Source organism: Ctenocephalides felis, unplaced genomic scaffold (assembly GCF_003426905.1).
Source record: "Ctenocephalides felis isolate EL2017-DRISC unplaced genomic scaffold, ASM342690v1 CF-g0.4_SCAFFOLD_01170, whole genome shotgun sequence".
NCBI classification, from domain to species: Eukaryota; Metazoa; Arthropoda; class Insecta; order Siphonaptera; family Pulicidae; genus Ctenocephalides; species Ctenocephalides felis.
In genome coordinates this window covers 69,398,476-69,418,036 of record NW_020537324.1, presented here as the reverse complement: position 1 = coordinate 69,418,036, position 19,561 = coordinate 69,398,476, and the positions used below count along the sequence as shown (strand labels likewise).

General features: G+C 28.2%; 1 protein-coding gene across 1 annotated transcript in view; it reads left to right on the top strand.

Annotated features, from left to right (window-relative positions):
* Nucleotides 1-12,471: 12,471 nt before the first annotated feature.
* LOC113367599 overlaps nt 12,472-19,561 on the top strand; it is a 13,268-nt gene continuing 6,178 nt past the window's right edge. Inside the window, exons 1-4 of the mRNA XM_026609192.1 lie at nt 12,472-12,571; nt 16,114-16,320; nt 17,197-17,396; nt 17,458-17,596. Coding sequence (XP_026464977.1) covers nt 12,535-12,571; nt 16,114-16,320; nt 17,197-17,396; nt 17,458-17,596 — 583 coding nt within the window. The 5' untranslated portion in view covers nt 12,472-12,534. The remainder of the gene's footprint in view (nt 12,572-16,113; nt 16,321-17,196; nt 17,397-17,457; nt 17,597-19,561) is intronic.

Here is a 19,561-nt window from a genome sequence, read left to right as displayed (position 1 = left end):
AATATCGTATCTTAGGAATTATTTTACCATTATATTCAGTATTTTTGTTTAAAATCATTATTTCTTTATATTATTACTCATAGACTTAGCTTAAATCTTAAGTTAACGGTAATTGTCTTAGTGACAGTACAAATTTAGCAACTATGCTCAACTAACCCCAACTCGGAATTTCAAAATAAAAGTGAGTTTATAAAAAAACCGTGAAAATTATACGCAGAATCTCTGTGCATCTTAAAAGTACTATAATTATATGAAAGAATAACATTTACCTGATTAAAAATAAATAACATTTGACTAAATCAGACGAAAACTCGTGATAAATTACGTTTTTACTTTTTGGTATCAAAATAAACAAAACGTCCGTGAGCCTCACTCATTTGTCCAGCGGCCACTAGCGATCGCGGGATGTTTATTTCTTCCAAACCTCTATCTTTCCGTCATATAATGCCTAAACGAACGGTGAATAGTTTTCGAGATATTTCAATTGCTCAACTTGCCCCTACGCTCAACTAGCCCCGCTCTACCCTAATTTCATTGGACATCAATGTTTACCACAAATGCAGATTCAAATTCTCAGTTAAGACTCGTGCTCGATGTCCCATTCGATTCGCTCCCGAGACGACCCTAAAAAAACGCGCCTACTACAACCCACTACCCTAAAATGAACGTTTGCTTATAAATCACTGAAATGACGCAACAAAACAGTGGATTTACGATGAGCGCCCTCTTGTCACGCGATATATACCCCAAGGGGTGATCTGGTCCGTTCGCGATTCCTCTACTCTACATAATAATAATATATTCGGGTGACATGTTTTTTATATTTCTATTTCTTATTATATCGATATAACATGCATATGTATGTATATCGATAGCATATCGGAGGATCTTCAATGGATATACTCCTGTAAGACACTGAATTATGAGGTTTTTACGAAGTATCGCTTTTGTGATTGATTGCGTAATAGATATTTAAATAGGGTTTAACTGTTTATATATATATATATATATATATACTGGCTGACCCGGCAAACGTTTTTTGCTAACTAAGGTATATTCTAAACAATTTCTAGAGAAACAAAAATATTAATACTTTAAGTGTATAAGGATAAGTTGTTTGAATGCTATATACAATGAGGTATTATAAAAACAATAAACCTCATTAGTTTGTCTATATTTTGTCAATACAATCAAACTGGAAGCTTTATACACTTTCTATAAAAATCATGGTATAATCCAATCCAAGTCTTTTTTTGGTATTTCGACTTATTGATTACGTTTTAAGCTTTTCAGATTCTGGATTTTGTGTATAATTGTAAATAATACTACTGAGCTTATACAAATTTTTCAAATTTCTGCGAGGAGAGATAGAAAATGAATTAAATATATCTGCTTTGACCTGCTTTTTGAAAAGTTTCAAGTAACATACCTTGAATTAAAGTAAATTTAATAAAAAGTATATACGTAGAGCAGGGCAAGGCACAAAGGTCCAATTTGAGTTTGAGCAAATATAAACCATATTGTGTAAACCATAACAATTATATCACAACAAATAACACATATCAAACGAATAATTATCTGACTACGTTCAGTGAACTGCCTTCTACTTCATCATTGTAGAAATGTGTTTTTTTATGTCTTTCAAAAATTTGTTATTTAGACCTTTTTACCCTTTAGGCGGGGTAACTTGAAACGGGCAGGTGGCAAAAAGGTTTAAAGCCTTATTATAATTTTAAAGGACTGAGATATGAAAATATATATATATATATATATAATATATATATAAATAAAAATATTTTACAAAATAATTACATTTTAACTAATGCTAAAAAACTACCATCGGAAGAAAATACTTTTATTATGGATTTTCAAAGAGAACCGTTTACCTCCCTCATTTCAAAGATTACCGTTTTCAAATCAAGGTTATAGCTGGTTATGCATCTTTTCCCTTACTTTCAAATATTGTTGTTAAATAATACTTAACTTTAGTTGTTTTTGACACATTGGTGTTGGACTTTTTTAACCCCGGACTTTCATATATTTCTATCTATTCTTCTATAAATTCTGGAAAATTATAACTGGAAAAATGTTATTCGATAAAATGTCCCTTTGATCAATACCAAATTTTGGTTCTGAATTTAAATAATATGAATAAAAAATAACATAACCTAGAAAATGTTTTATAAATACCAATGAGTATATAATTATACAAATGAGATCTTTCAGAGCACCGTGTTTGAGAAAAATATGCCAAAAAGTGCATTTTCATATTAACATTTCAAAAAAGTTGATATTTTGAGTCTCTAGTAACACTTGCGGCCCGTTTACTAACGTATACGAGTATATAAATAAAACTACAAACAAAACTACTTACTACAATTTAATCATAATTAAACAATATTCACGTAAAACATCCTATTAAACGTAATTGAACATCATCTGTCAAAAACGTTTGACATTTCACGTATTAGCCACCGTCCATTGTTTTATTTAAATGACGCTTCTACAAAAATTTTCAAATAAAAAATGTAAAGTTTCTACGCGATTTTGAAATAACCTCACCTTTCCGACCATCTCTGGATTGGCACAAATTTTTCAAGACTAAGACTGGCCAAATCGGTTTAGCCGTTTTCGAGTTTTATTAAGACATTTGAAAGAGAGCTCCATTTTTATATATAAGATATATATATATATATATATATATATATATATATATATATGATTATTACATTCTATTCATACAGCAATTTCGGGTATTGTTACTCGCAAATAAACATTGCTATATATACTAGCTGGCCCGTCGTTTAGCCTAAGAAATATTTCCAGAAAATTTTTAGTATAATATATAACTAACTCTAAATGTAGAAGCATGTAGTGCTAATTTGTTATATCGTTTGAATTCAATTAGCGCATTTTGATATTCAAGGTTTAGATCATTAATTACTGCGCTTTTCATTATTTTATTAATTTTTAAATTACGGAGCAAAATATTATATTGACATCCATTTTTGAATTTGTGTTTTGTCATGCTAAGCGAATCGAGTGAGATTTTAAAAACCCTAGAAAAATTTTCAGTTTCTTCACAAAAACTTATGATTCCAATATTAAATTTTTAGATTTTTTGCTAAAAAAAGTTCCTTTTGCAAGACATTCAAAATCTGTGTTCTTCTTGATGATCAAAATTCAATAAAAAATAGGTCACGTAAAAGACAGTAATTGAGCGGTTATTAAGCTTGCCGGGCCAGCTAGTATATATATATATATATATATATATATATATATATATATACACCTAAGTCTGTTTTTACATGGTAGATTGGTTCCAGAAGAAGCCGTGTAAAAAAAAACGTGTAGAAAAAGACATTGATCTTATACAAAAATGGGTGATTTGTTCCTAATCTCTAAAACCTATTAAAATTAGTGAAAAACAAGAATTTTTAAGAACAAGAATTAATGTTTATTTTATTAAATCAAATATAAAATGCTTATTTTCACAAGCATAATCATTAATGTTAAAAAAGATATGCACTCTAATCTTAAAAGTAATATAAATTAAATGTTCATAAATTTCATAAATACTTTTTTGTGATATGAACATACTTCGCAAAAATTAAATTTGACAAAAAAAATTTAAGTACATAAAATTTCAAATTGTGCTAAATGGAATGAAATCGTGTAAAAAAATTAAAAATATTCAATTTTCAAACCGTGTTATATCAAAACCGTGTACAAAAAGACCGTGTAAAAACAGACTTAGGTGTATATATATATATATATATATATATATATATATATATATTTCAATAAAAAAATTAGTTATATTTGATATGTTCATATCCAATTTTATTTATATATTCATTTTCAACTTTCTATAATTATATATTTATATTTTTATATTGACCATTCGTTACTTATGGTTGGAGTAGAGGATATTAATTTAAAATATTTTTTTTATAAAACGTTAAAATTAATATTTCTTTGGAAGACAGTTATGATAATGATACCTTGTCCTAATTATTTAAAAAATTCGAAGAACTAAACCTAACAACTACTGGTTTCGATATTCACTTAGGTCTGCTTGATAATGAGCAGTAGTTTTTCAATTGAAAATAGCCCTTAGATGACTAATGAAGTATATATAAAAGTGAATATATCATATTTAATAATTTGTCTCCTGCTACCCATTAACAAAAGAATTACTGAATGTTAGCATATTATAATTAACAACAAATTCTAATTCGAAAGGAAATAATAAGATAATAATAATGAGCAAAACATGATCTATTTAACTACTACTGCTAAGATATTGAATTTGAATATTCAAATATCAGTAATTCTAATCCAAAACACATAAATAAGTAATGTGTTTTGAAGGAATACCTCGAATATATACCTCGTACCTACCATTAAAATTTTCTATAACTTTATTACCTCGTTCACAATAATGCTTTCGAAGCATCAAAGTGAGAACAAAGTTCAGATTTAAATATTTATAAGAGCAACTTGGTATAACGAGGTATATGCGACACGAGCGTAGTCGGAATAAATTCTAGTCTAAGGAAAATTCTTTACTTTCTTGAGGAAAAGTGAAAAATTAAAAAAAAAATATTTGCAGATTTAGTAATTCAAATATAGTCTTATTTGTAATTTATTGTCCATCTTTGTACCAAAATTTCATGGAAGAATGTGCAACCCTATTTTAAAAAATCTCAAAAAATGTGAAATTGATATTTTTATGACAGTGAAATTTTAGTCGCACTATAAACTGCTTATAGCATCATTCATATAATATCAGTTTATTTATAAAATGAAATTCAAAATTTGTTATACCTTCGTATTTCCATAATATCGATCCATTAACTAGCAATTTAAGTTGTTGTTTAACTAATAGACACCATACATTTTATTCATCAGATAAGAGTAGAAATGCGCATCGTAAAAACACTCCAAGGGGGATATTTAAACTGAAGCCTTTAAGAATGCAATAAACAACAAGCCCCAGTTGCAATTGGGCTGTACCATGATTTTTTCTTCGTGTTAGGGGGGGGCATGATGCAAAAATCGAGGGTTTGGTACGATTTAAGCAAAGCTTTACAGTAGTAATTGTAAAAGGTTTTCTAGTAATAAATTGTCTACTATATCATAAAATATAAAATATATATATCATTATCTATCATTATATATCATTTTAATAGATAATATTTGAACAGCCAATTCGTCAAATAAAAATAAGTAATTAATAAATCAAAAATTATATCATTTATTTTTTTCTTTTCATTCGACCAATGCCCAGCCTATGAGCTGCTTAAAATTAAGCTATAATACTGAAAAATTATACTAAACTATTAAACTAAACTATTTATTTATTAAAAAATACACGATCTGCAGTAAATATAATGTTATGTATGTTTGCTTATCTCCCAATATCTATAAAATATTAGGTTGTCAAATATCTCCCTTCCGCTTTTTTGCTCTTGGTTTATAATACAAAAAGGCGGAAGGGAGATATTTGACAACCTTTATATATAGGAACTTGTCTATATGATTGAAAATGCCAGCTATTTGTGAATCAAATAAAAATTGTTGTAAACTTTTTGATTGCAAATAATTATATACAATGCAATATTGTATTCAAATCAATTTTTGCATATTTGATAATTAAATAGTTGTAATTGTCATTTTGCCTTAAAGCAAGTTACATAATCTCACCTATAGGTGGAAATAATCGACATAATCATGTTATATTACAATCATATATTGTAAATTTTAAAATTATTAGTGTAATGTAATAAATTTACTGTACATAACATTTATTCATATATAAATAAATAAATAAATAATCAATACCAGATGTGATAAATAAAATATTCAGCTGCATAGTACAAAAATGCCATATTAACTTTCATTGAAAATGCCAAAAACAAATCTTTACATTTTAATTTTCAAATTACGAAGAAATGGTTCAATTTTTGACAGAAACTAATAAACACAATCTCCAACTGATAAACAAATGGGTTCAGTTTTTTTTTTTCAAAAACGTAGTTAATTTTTCTTACACTTTTCTGGTAATTTTAAGGAAATGATTTCGCTGATCGTCTAGCAAAATCAATCAACACGAGTTCTTATCGAGTTTTATCAAAAATTAAATATTTTGATTGTTTTTGAGATAAAGTCGGTAAAACGTCAAATCTTGGCTCAATTACACACATTTATTTATAACTTTTCCAATTTTGGTCTGAAACTATTGTGAGTGACTAAAATTTCGAGGAAAAACATTTAGCAAATCAAATTTTCTGGCGAAAACATTGTTTTTTTCATGAAGTTAAAACTTTTTAAATAGTAATTATATTATTATTATCATTATTATTATTATTATTATTATTATTATTATTATTATTATTATTATTATTATTATTATTATTATTATTATTATTATTATTATTATTAGAATAAACTTAAAGTTTTTCATATAAAGAATTATTACGCTATTTTCAATATATTTCTAGACTGTTGTATTTGATTTCGTCAGTGCTTTTAAAATTACTTTTCGTGATTTTATTAGTTATATTTTTGATACAAAAAATCAAAACTAAAATATACATGCTATAATTATTAAAATAAATACAAAAATAGGTGTTCTGTTCAGACGAATTTTATTTTTTGTAAATTGTTCAAAGAGTTATAAAGATGTTGCTATTTTAGTCCTGTATGAATAAAATTTTCAGGTTATTATTTTTCACAGATTTTTTTTATTATAAAACTATCAAGTATTTTACCATTTCACAATCTTGAATAAATGCCAAAACTTTTGATAGAGCTTGCTAACATATTTTAGTAACTTTTTTAGAAGCCTTTTAAAAACTATCAATTTTGATAATTTTAAATTTATAGTTTGCAGTCTTAATTATAGAAAATTTGGAACAAATGTGTCATTATTTTTAGCTATAGTCCTCGAATATATAGTCGTGCTATTTACGATTACGTTTTTAAACTTGATTAGGACAAAAATAATAAAAATCAACAACAACAAAAATCAAAAAATGGCTTAACAAAGTTTTAACAAAGAAGGGCAAGTTATAGTAATCGCAAAAAAATCGAAAATGAACATTTTTATATATCCTTACGTTCCAAAAGTTTCTGAACATTTTGGCATATCTTAGAAAAAAATTATGTATGTGTGTGTTTGTTCGGATACAAATGTTTATCGGCGATTTCTGGAACACGGACCAATAGATTTGAATAATTAAAAAAACATTAAATTCATATTAATAAGGAGATGTGCTGATTAGTTTTTGGTAAAGGCAGGTCTAGCCGTTTTAAAAATACGGGGCAAAATATGCCAAAAATGGTATAACAGTTTTTGAGAGGACAGAGCTCAAAAAACAGACACACAGAATCCAAAATTTCTAAAATATATAAAAAAAAACTTCAAAAAGTCTTTTTTTTTTAAATTTCAAAATATTCAAAAATCTAATTTTCTCTAAGTTTTTTTTTAACTTTAATTTGTGATACGGGAAGTTCCAGCAATTTGCCCTGAGGCAAATGTTTTTTATGATAGCTGCCATCAATACACTAGGGTTTGTCGGTTTTCAAAAACCGGTTTTGAAAACCAGTTTTTTGGCGAAAATTATGGAATTCGAAAACCGGTTTTATAGTGAAAAAAGTCGGTTTTCACTGTATAAATGAAAAATGACAAATATAGACAAACATAAAAGATAGATGAAAGCATTTTGATTCTTGAAATCACATCATTTCTATAGCATTTGATTGGTTCCCAGAAATTGTATATAATAATTTTGATTTTTATACCAGTGTATATATTAATTTAATTCAGTGTGACTTCTTCTTGAAGAAGTAACTTCCTCTACTCAAACTTTAAAAAAAGAGTTTTAAACCTTGGAAGCCACAAATAAAACAACAAAAAACTTGGAATTATCATATCAGGCTTTAAAAACAATTAAGCATAATTTGGTCGCAAGTATGAGAGTATTTTCTATTACAGGAAATTTTGTGAGTAAACAAAGGACACGTCTATGTAGAAATTCGATAGACGTTCTCAGTTTTTTGAAATCGTATTTTATTAAACAAAAAAAACAATTAGAATGTTTAAAATTAGTTAATTAAAATTACTCGGAACAGACAATATTATTATTATATTTTATTAAACAAAAAAAACAATTAGAATGTTTAAAATTAGTTAATTAGTTAAATTAAAATAACCCGAGTTTAGCTTAATTATTTTTAAAACTAAAATTGATATTAAAAGTATGTATCAAAATGTATCTAAAATTTTTTTTTTTTTTTTTTAATTTAATGATTTTTTTTATTTAGAAATGTATTATTTTTATTTATTCGAAAACTTTCCTTTCACTACCATAACAATATTTTCATTCTTATATGTGAAAATGATGAATACGAATAATTATTTTCAGATTTATTTAATCAAGATAAACTATAATTTCTTAGTTCTACTAATTATAATTAAAATAAATTTGTTTACTATCTATAAAATTGAACAATAAATAAATTCAGTCAAATACTGCTCTAAATTAACTAAATTTGCGGATAAATTACAGAATGTTCGAGCAAAAATTTATTTTCTATATAAAATTCGAAAACCGGTTTTTTAGTAAAATTAAAATTCGAAAAACGGTTTTCTGAAATGTCGGTTTTTGTATAAACCCTAATACATACTATCAACCTTTTGCGGGTTGACGTTGACTTGTGGAACTGCATTACTAAAAATATGAGGATTTGTCTAATATATTAAAGCTTGGTCATCTATGTTTAACATTTTACAAGTCTTTTTACTTTTAGTACTGGTAAGGGTTTTTCCTTTGCTAAAAACGCAAGGCGAACTAGTGGCCGTGTGCGGAAACGGCGGTGTCTATAAATAAAATCGCACCGGATGGCGTGCTCGCTCGTTCGGACAGACCGAGATAAGATACCGGACTAAATTGTTCTAAAGAAAAGACATAAGAACCTATCTACCTACATACTTACATAGACACCTAGAAAAATATTCACTAATGGCATCTAATTGTACCCCTTTTACTTACCCTGAGTGCTGTATTTTAATCAAACTCTGTGTAAAAAACAGACACGATTAATTGATTTCTAAAGTTCAAAGTGCATGATACAATCAAGTACGAATAAAACGATCTTAAAATAACAACAAGAACAATATTCCATAATATTCAACTTAGAACAATATGAAAGTATTATTTAGTAGGGCTGGGTGTGGCACAATGGTCCAATTTGACTCGAGGCAAAAAACCTACTTTTCTAATACCCTAATCTTAAGGGGCATACCTAGTGTGAAATTTTCAGAAAATCGAATTTTGAATTTTTCCATATTTCGATAGGTTATACCTTTAAAAATAATATACTAAAATTTTAAATCTATTTTTAGTTACAGCATACAGCCATTTCGGTTGTCCGAAAACCTTGTAGATTTTTTTATATATTTATGTTTTCAAATCTCAATTATCTATTCAAGGATTTTTGCAGTTATATGGAAAGGAATTTTTCAATAACGAACATATATCAAGGGGCACAACTAGTGTAACCGCCTAAAAAAAGATGATTTTTGGGAATTTATATTAAAAAAACTACTTCATCAATCATTTCAATCATTCAAGAATATATTTATACATGTTTTAAGAATACATAGCAAAATTTTTGAAGAAAAATAATAAATATTTTTTATGTTATCGTCGATCTCCAACGGCGCGACAAAAAAAAGGCCCTTCACTGCTGCAGTGATTCCGGCCTTCGTGGATGAAATTAAAAAAAAAATTCTCGTTAAACAAGATAATATTTTCTGTAAAATGAACTACGATAAAGAAAAAAAAAATCCAAAATTGACAAAATGACGACGTTTTTTAAAAAAACGTCGAATTTTGGCCAAAATTTTGGTCGTTTTTGGACTGCCAAAATTCGATTTTTGATTCGATCAAAAAATCGATAGTTCATTTTACGAAAAATTTGATAGTGATCGGATCATTTGTTTTTGAGTAATGGCTGCAGCAAATTCGGAAAATGCTGTTTCGAAAAAAAAGGCATTCACTAGATAAAATGATCGTTATACTATATATATATATACTCTTTAAATGGCTGTGACTCGAAAACTATTTAGGATATCGATTTAAAATTTTGGTATATTATTTTTAAAGGTAAAACCTATCGAAATATGGAAAAATTGAAAATTCGATTTTTTTAAAATTTCACACTAGTTGTGCCCCTTAATAGTGAATATAAGCATAAGTAAAACCTATAAATATGACTCAATATTGAAGTAATAAATATCAGCACTAATAATAGTATAAGTACTAATGTTTCTATATTTATTTATGATTCTATATTGATTTACACTTTTTGCCTTTTCTATATTATAGTATACATTTTTGACTATTTTTATCGCGTATTGTTTGAGTTTTTTATATATCCACATATGGCGTTCGTGATAATCTTAATGCACCTATTATTTTATTTCATTGCCGAAGTAAAGTATCAGGGCCGCATCAATAAATTCGCATTCACAAAATCTTTTTAAAGAACTAGTTGTAAATGGCACTTCAAGGTGTAAGGAAAGTTACTTCTTCTTAAATTTCATTAGTCACCGAGGCATTTTTTTAAGAAACTTAAATTATTTTGTAAAAATTAAATATTTGCTACAAGAAAGTATTGACACAGTTACAATCCAATATTTATTTATTTATTTGAGTTAATGGTAATATTTTTTACACAACCATAAGAAATTTTTGTATATGCTCTGTTGGGTGGCATTGATATGAAGAATCTATTTAGATAATTATCTTTAGTTTAGTGTGATCATTGTCTCTTATTGTATAAGTTTTATGACAATCATAAAAAAAAATCCAATATTTAATTGCTACGAAGGCACAGCCAATTTTCACCAAAAACAAATCTTTAAAATCTTTAAAATCAGGCTAAAAGTTGGATGAAAACATTTTTGCAATTTTTGTCAATTGTGAAAAAAACAGCTTGGCCAATCATCCTGCAAACTAATTAATTGCAACTTATATTATTAAGGTACATTGAATAAATTTCAAATTTTTGAAATCGGTCCAGACGTTTACGAGAAAACTTGAAAACGCAAAATCAGAAAAACGGCTCACATACACATACACACACATAATTTTGAAAAGTTATTCTCGTTTGATTCAAATAAATGTTTTGCAACTTTGAGAACATTGATTAATTAGCAAATAGATTTTTTTAGGGTAAACAAACACTAAAGGATAGAGTAGACTTCATAGTCTACGCCTAGTTGTCTTGCATATTTTTAACTACCCATAGTGTAAGTTATTGTGATCGTCCAAAAATCGAAATTGAAATATTTTGCATTTCTTTACGTTTTAAAGGTTTCTGAACAATTTTTCGCCCACGGTTCCGGCGCACGAATCAATCGATTTGAATGATTTAAAAAACATTCGATTTCTATTGATGAGAAGTAGCAGTAATTCACTTTTAGAGAGAACGGAGTACCCGATTTGAATGATTCAAAAAACATTTTACTTGTATTTACAAAATGAAGAATCGATTAAATTATTGTTAAGGCAGGTCTTATTATTATTGTTATCTGTATTTTGGAGATACAGAGGAAAAACTAAAAAGAATGATAATCGGCGGTCATTAGACATCTGTTTATAAAATTATCAATTATTTTATAACAATTCTAAAAATGAGTGCAATCTTTGTCACAATGTTCGGGGTTCCGTACCAAGATTTCAAATGTTTAAAGTTCACTTATACGATTCAAGCAAATTTCAAAATTTTTAGAAAAAAAAATTCAAAATTTAAAAAAAAATACAAAATTATATATATTAAATATGAATTTTAAATTTACAATTCTGTTTCAAAATGTATTTATCTCAAATGCGTTATTCTAATTGTAAGAAATATATCCTCAGATGGATTCATTCATTCACCTCCTACTAATGTAAACTTTCTCAAGTAAGTTAGATAAGATCGTCACACTTGATGGCAGTATGTTTTAATAGCTCTTTTCATACGTTAATTGAAACAAATATATATAATGATATTCTCAGAATTGGTGTATACAATTTGTATCTTTATGTAAAATTCAATGTATGTATTTAAGTCAAATAAGGCAAATTTTCAAATTAAAATTATTAATTAGATCGTCCCTGTATATTTTATGAATGATAAAATATATAGTGATTATAGATATCTATTTGAATATGTATAAAACAATTGTTGTAAATCATTGATCAATTTTTATTGATTACTGATGTTTTTCTTCGAAAATTTAGTTCTGGTACGCTAAGTCCCAGCAATTTGTCTTAAGGCACGATGCCATGTACCACTAATTTATTTATCTATTATTACCTAATTCTACTGATTGCACCTCTGATCTTCTAAAATCCATTTTTGGTCTCGTGTATGACATCAACATTGAATCGATGATGGTTCAGTGGGCATTATTGGGCGCTCCTATCGCCCTATATAAATTTATTTAAGAATCATTTAAGAAGTTAGTCAGTCATCATGTCACTTGCGGGAACTTCGGATGTTGAAAACGAAGGTAAAATCGAAATATCTATCTTTATCCGTAAATTATAGTGAAAACGACCAAAACATCTATATAGTGAATATGGGAAACACGTGCATTGATGAAAGTGATCCTTTAAATTTCTTTTATATTTTTTATTGACTGAAAAGTGCTTCTGATATCATTGAATTTGAAAAATAAATTAAACAATTTAATTAAACAATATTTGTGGAATGGCTTGACTTGTGCTTTTAGTCTGTTCTAAACTATATCAAATATTTATCATCTTAATGCTTTAGTATATTAAACAAAACGATATATTTTTGTATATTTTTTAAAAGCAAAAAAATATTTTTATCAGTTGAAATGTTACATGTCATAGCCTATGTTATAGCATTTAAAAAATTCAAGTTAATTTTATTTGTATTTTAAATTATAAACAGAATATTCTGAGAAATTATTTGGTATGTCAGTGATTTGAAGAGTTACATTTGTGCAAACTTGATAGTTATGGTTCTTCTTGTAATGGTTTACAAAAAAAGTTTAAATCACTATTTTTATTATTTTTTTTTTAAATCACATAAACTAAACACCTGATATTAAGAAATTATATTAAAGTTTTTGATATTAAGAAATTATAAAAAGAATTTTATTAGTAGAATAAGGCAAACTTTCGTTGTTTTCAATTTATTATAGTCAAATATTCACATTGTGATATTTAGGGAAAAATATGACCCGACAAGCGTTGTTTTGCCATAAAAATTATTTCTAGTATAAAATGTTTAGTACGAAAATAACTAACTGATTACAAATGTGGTACACGAGTGAAAGGAGCAGCTAAAAAAATATATAAATAGTTTACCCACTGCAAAGCATACCACATATAAATGTCCCTTAATAATAGTCTTTGCAAGTGCCTACCTTATGTGAAACCGATTCTATTTAAATTGAATTGGCACATTTAATGTTTCAAGGTTTTGATATTTTATTACCGTACATATTATTAATTCAGTCATTTTTAAATTACAAACAAAAACTGTTACATCTATAGGTTTTAATATTCAATATTTATTTTTTTGAAAGAAATTGCTCCTTATGCAAACCATGCATTAACTATGTGCTATTTATGCGTATCGGGAAATATTTGTACAATGGGAAAATGGGAGGAACGAACAACCCTTGATAAAATTAATTTGTTTTTTGTTTTGTTTAAAATTTATTGACTTTGTCGTAAAATCAGAAAAATAACAATTAAAATTCAGTATACAAAACACTCACTGACTGAAAGTGTGGTGAAAAATTATTTGATTACTAAAATAGCTATTATGAAATAGAGATTTATGGAAGGACGGTAAAAATTTAGATTTTGTGCATTTTTTAATTTCGCATTATGAACATTAAAATTTAAAGGAAAATTAATCCAATTTTTTTAAAAAAGTTATAGGTGGACAACCCTTGATAAAAATAAATATTTTTCAATTTCGAATTATTGAAAATTAAAATAAAGCAAAATGGTGCCAAAAATTAAACAAATGTTAGGTGTGGACAACCATCGATAAAAATAAATAGTATTTTAAAGTAAGATATGTGAATTGTAGGTATTTTTCAACTTCGCATAAGAAAAACAAAGAAAATTTACCTCAAAATTGAAAAAAGTATTGGAATTGGACAACCATTAATACTGTTTTTTCTTCGAGCTTAAGAATCTGAACAAAATCTATCTAAAACCTATCTATCCATGCCCATCGTTCAATCCCTGGGACCTCCCCTTAGAGGACCCAATAGAAAAATTGCATCATTTTTGGTACGTCAACATGACAAAAATCAGCAATTTATTTTCATTATAATATTTATTTATATTATTATGTGAGACTTATAAATTATTGCTTAAAGTCTTTTTTGGTTTCAAATCTGGAAAATTTTGCGCGGCTCTTCAATATCGGAACCATAACAGCCTCTAGCTAGCATAGAAGCGCAGAGACAAAATGCATTGTAAAAATTGAAACAAAAAAATTTTACTTTCTTTTTTGTTAAAAAGTATTTTGCGTGTGTATGAATTAATATCCAACTAGTTGGTTTGGTATTTAGCCTTGAGGCAAGTTACATGAACTTCCCGATATGTGTAAATAATCGACTTGATCAAAAAAATGTGTAAATAATATACTTCATCAATCCTACTTTAAAAAAAAACGATAATAATTTTAGCAAAGTTTGACGAATTTTTAAAATTAAACTACTTGTTGTAAGGCCGTAATATTACAGTAAGTTCTATAACACCATGATGTATATCGCCAAAAAAAGTTCCATGAAAATCGGCTTAATTTTTTTTTTTCAACAGTTAATTACAAGAAAACGGCTCGGTAGATTTTCACCTAAAACTAATCAGTACCATTCCCAACTAATATCTTTCGAACAGTTTTTGATTTTTTAAAATCGGTTCGGTAGGATGAGCTTAAATGTGGACGAAAAGTTTAACACTTTTTTTCAAATTGCAAAGAAACGGCTTGGCAGATCGTCACACAAAACTGACAAACGATAGTCCTCCCCGAAATACATCAAATAGCTTTTAAATTTCTAAAATCGGCTCAGGCGTTTTTGAGAAAACGTCGATCAAAGGTCTAATTTTGACAAATGCCAAAAAAACGATGCCAATTTTTGCAAACTTTGATGAATTTTTAAAGCTGAACCAGTTGTCGTAGGGCCGTAATATTTTAGTATGATATAGAAGACTATGGTATCTACCGTCAAAAAAATAATCATAAAAATCGTCGAAATTTTTTTTTAAAATCTTTATTACAAGAAAACGGCCCGGGCGATCTCTACCAAAAACTAATCAGCACGATTCCCAACCAATATCTTTCGAACGGTTTTTGAATTTTCAAAATCGATTCAGAATTGCGGGCTAAAACGTGGACGAAAAATTTTTCACTTTTCTGCAATTTACAAAGAAACGGCTTGGCCGATCGTCGCACAAAATTGACAAACAATAGTCCTCATCGAGATACATCGAGTGGTTTTTGAATTTTTGAAATCGTCTAGCCGTTTTCGAGAAAACGTAGATTTACGGCAAAAAATCTGTTCACATACACGCACACACACATACACACAAACACACACACACACACACACATACTTTTTCCAAATTTGATCTCATTCGATTCAGAATGGCTTGAAACGTCGAGAAAACATAAAATTAGCAATTCGGATTTTTTGATGAAAACATAAACTTCTCCTTCGGGAAGTTAAAAAAATGGGTTGAAAATTTTTTTTTTGCATTGTAATATACCAAAAACGATGATTTTTTGCAATTTTTGTTTGGGACACCTCTAAGGAGAGATCCCATGGGTGGATCGGCCTTCCGAAGTTAGTGGGACTCGTTCATACATTTGGACGCGATTAAAAAAATTAAACCCTCAATGCATGGGACATCAAAATTTATTTTAGAGGTATGGTTTCTTCAGCAAAGTATCTTATTTTGATCCTTAGTATCCAAAAATCATATGTGCCTAAGCGACTTTTAAATCGACCTGCCCCAATATATATATATATATATATATATATATATATATTTATAGGCGGTTCGGACTACCGAACATCAGCAACCCGGCCGAGCGGCCTAAGGGTAGGCCTTACTGGAAGATCTCCGAGCAACGGCGGCTTTAAGGCCAGCACGCGCCTTTCGCAAGACAAACTCGCACTATGGGATAATTCGCCTTCGAAAAATAGAAACCACCACGATTCGGATTCTGATGTATCAGAAACTGATCACTTTCTAACGAAAGGTGAGACATTCATAATTATATAATATGTACACTTAAGGGGCACAACTAGTGTAACCGCCTAAAAAAAGGTTATTTTTGGGAATTTATATTGAAAAAAATACTTCCTCAATCATTTCAAAATTTTAAGAATATATTTACACATGTTTTAAGAATACATAGTAAAATTTTTAAAGAAAAAAATTAAATATTTTTTAAGCTATCGTCGATCTCCAACGGCGCGACAAAAAAAGGCCCTTCACTGCTGCAGTGATTCCGGCCTTCTACGTGGATAAATTTAAAAAAAATCTCGTTAAACTAAATAATATTGTCTGTAAAATGAACTACGATAAAGAAAAAAAATCAAAATTGACAAAATGACGGCGTTTTCTAAAAAAAGTCGAACTTTACCCAAAATTTTGGTCGTTTTTGGACTGCCAAAATTCAATTTTTGATCCGATCAAAAAATCGATAGTTTATTTTACGGAGAACTATTTATAGAACATGTAAAAAAAAATTGTAGTGATCGGATCATCTGTTTTTGAGTAATCGCTGCAGCAAATTCGGAAAATTCTGTTTCGAGAAAAACGCGTTTAAAGATTAAATGTTCGTTATACTATATATTGTATATACTCTTTAAATGACTGTAACTCAAAAACTATTTAAGATATCGATTTAAAATTTTGATATGTTATTTTTAAAGGTAAAACCTATCGAAATATGAAAAAATTGAAAATTCGATTTTTTGAAAATTTCACACTATAGTTATGCCCCTTAATTGAAATCATTGACAATATAACAGAAAATTGCTGAAATTCCTTCAAAATTACTGAGTTGACTAGTGGTTTGATTTTCATATTTTTTTATTTCTGCCATATAATTACTACATAATTTGCGTAGGAGCTTTCCTGTTAACACCATCGCACGATTTATCGATGGATCGAGCAGCTGGAATTTGTGAAAAAATGAACTTTAGGGGATGCTTCAGTCTAACAAAAACAGCAACCGGAATCCTTTTCAAATTTTCAGATACTCAAGACTACCAAGCCGTTTTTAGAAAGGGATTTCACAAAGTAACAGGAGCGCGATTCTATCGCAAAGTACGTATAAAATTTAATATTTTTATCAAGAATCCTCTTAACTATGAATTTTTTTCTACAGGTTCCCATACCCTGTCGGCCTCAAAAAACATTCACTTTGTATGTTTTGGATGTACCAGAAAATTTACCAGAAGAAGATGTTCGTCACTCATTGTACAAATTTTCTTCAGTGGTTGAAGTTGTGCGATTGTACCCACAAGGTGATAATTTTTGTTTACTTTCTAATTTTCCATGAAATTTAATCAGTTATCTGTGATTGACGAATATACTCGTCATGAAGAAGTGGCTGGATTTTTAATGTTGACGGGTGTATTCGTCATTTGTATTATATAAACTAGGGTGTATGGCATCGTGCTTTAAGGCAATTTGCTGGATCTTCCAGTACCGTAATGAAATATTCGAGGAATATTAAATGTTTTCAAATATATTATTATAAATACTGTAACTTATATCTTTACAGAAAAGTAAATAAACAAAATTTATCGATCGAATTTCGAATTTAAATGAAGGACATCGTCTAATATTTTAAGAATTATATAAACTGAATAGCAAAGTTAGCATTATTCATTTGAAGTATATAAGACAGTTTTAGAACTCTAATTTAAAATTAAAATTGAATTCTGCATTATTTTCTATAAAAAGGAATTTTTTTTGAAAACTATTTTTTTTTCTCCAAATGCAATTGTGTTTTGTCAACACAAGCAGAAAGTTTTTGAATCATTCAAATCGGATGCTTAGTTCTCTCAAAAACTGTCATTTTTTTGCACCTTTAGCTCGGTATCTCCAAAACGGCTGGACCTGTCTTCGCCAAAAACTAGTCACCAGTTTTCCGCATCATTATGAATTGAACGTTACAAAATGCGTTTTTTGGAAATTTTATAAAAAATCTTATTTTTTATTTTTAGGAATTTAGAATTTTTTTTTGAAAATTTAAAATATTTTCAAATGTTTGTAAGAAATCGTTTTTTTTTAAACGATTTAAATATTTTTTTAATTTTTTTAAAATGTTTGAAAAATTCCGAAAATTTTAATTTTTTTAAACTAATTTTTTTTTTTAAAGTTTTGAATTTTTTTGAAAATTTTTATATATTTCCAAAACGGCTGAACCTGCCTTTGGCAAAAACTAATCAGCACATTTCCCTGTCAATAGGAATATTTTTTTAACCATTCAAATCGGATGCTCAGTTTCCTCAAAAACTCGATTTTTATTTTCTGCACTTTGCTCCGTATATCGGTGACGGCTAGATCTGCCTTTGCTAAAAACTAACCAACACGTCTCGAAATCAATAAAATCGAATGTTTTTTATTTAAAATTAATTTAAATCGGTTAATACATGCGCCCGTAAACGTGGGCAAAAAATTGCGGACAGGCACACATCAATTTTTTGAATCATTCAAACCGGATGCTTAGTTTTTTCAAAAAACTGCCATTTTTCATACATTTAGCTCTGTATCTTCGAAATTGCTGCATGTGCCTTTGTCAAAAACTAATCACCACTTCTCCCCATCATTACGAATTGAATGTTTTTTTAATTATTCAAATCGGATACTCAGTTCTCTCAAAAACTCGATTTCTATTTTCTGCACACCTTTGCTACGTTATCTCCGTAACGGCTGGCCCTGCTTTTGCCAAAAATTAATCAGCACATCTCCTATCAATAGGAATCGAATGTGGACAAACAATTGTATCCATATATTCATACATAAAAACACATACACACATACACATCTTGGGCGGTATTGAGTCCAACATACCCAGACAGAACACCGGTCTGGGATGCATAAAGGCATTTCCTTTGCTATACAGAAAAAAAAACACATTCACATATATTTTTCTGTGATATGCCAAAATGTTCAGAAACCTCTAAAACGTGAATATATGCAAAAAAATTAATTTCAATTTGTTGGCCCATTAGGGTAGGGCGGGGCTAGTTGAGCAAAATTTTACTTAAACGGATGTAGAATGAAAAGTCTCAAATAATTGCTATACGGCTTAATGGATTTGTTGTTTATCGCTTAACAAAAGTGTTAATACTATTTGTTGGTAATAAGTAAAATTTAAATGCTACAGCTGTTTAAATGCAAAAAAGTCAAGTAAGCTCAATGTACCCCACAGGTGGGGCAAGTTGAGCACTAAGAAAGTATAATGAAATTATAGGTTCAAT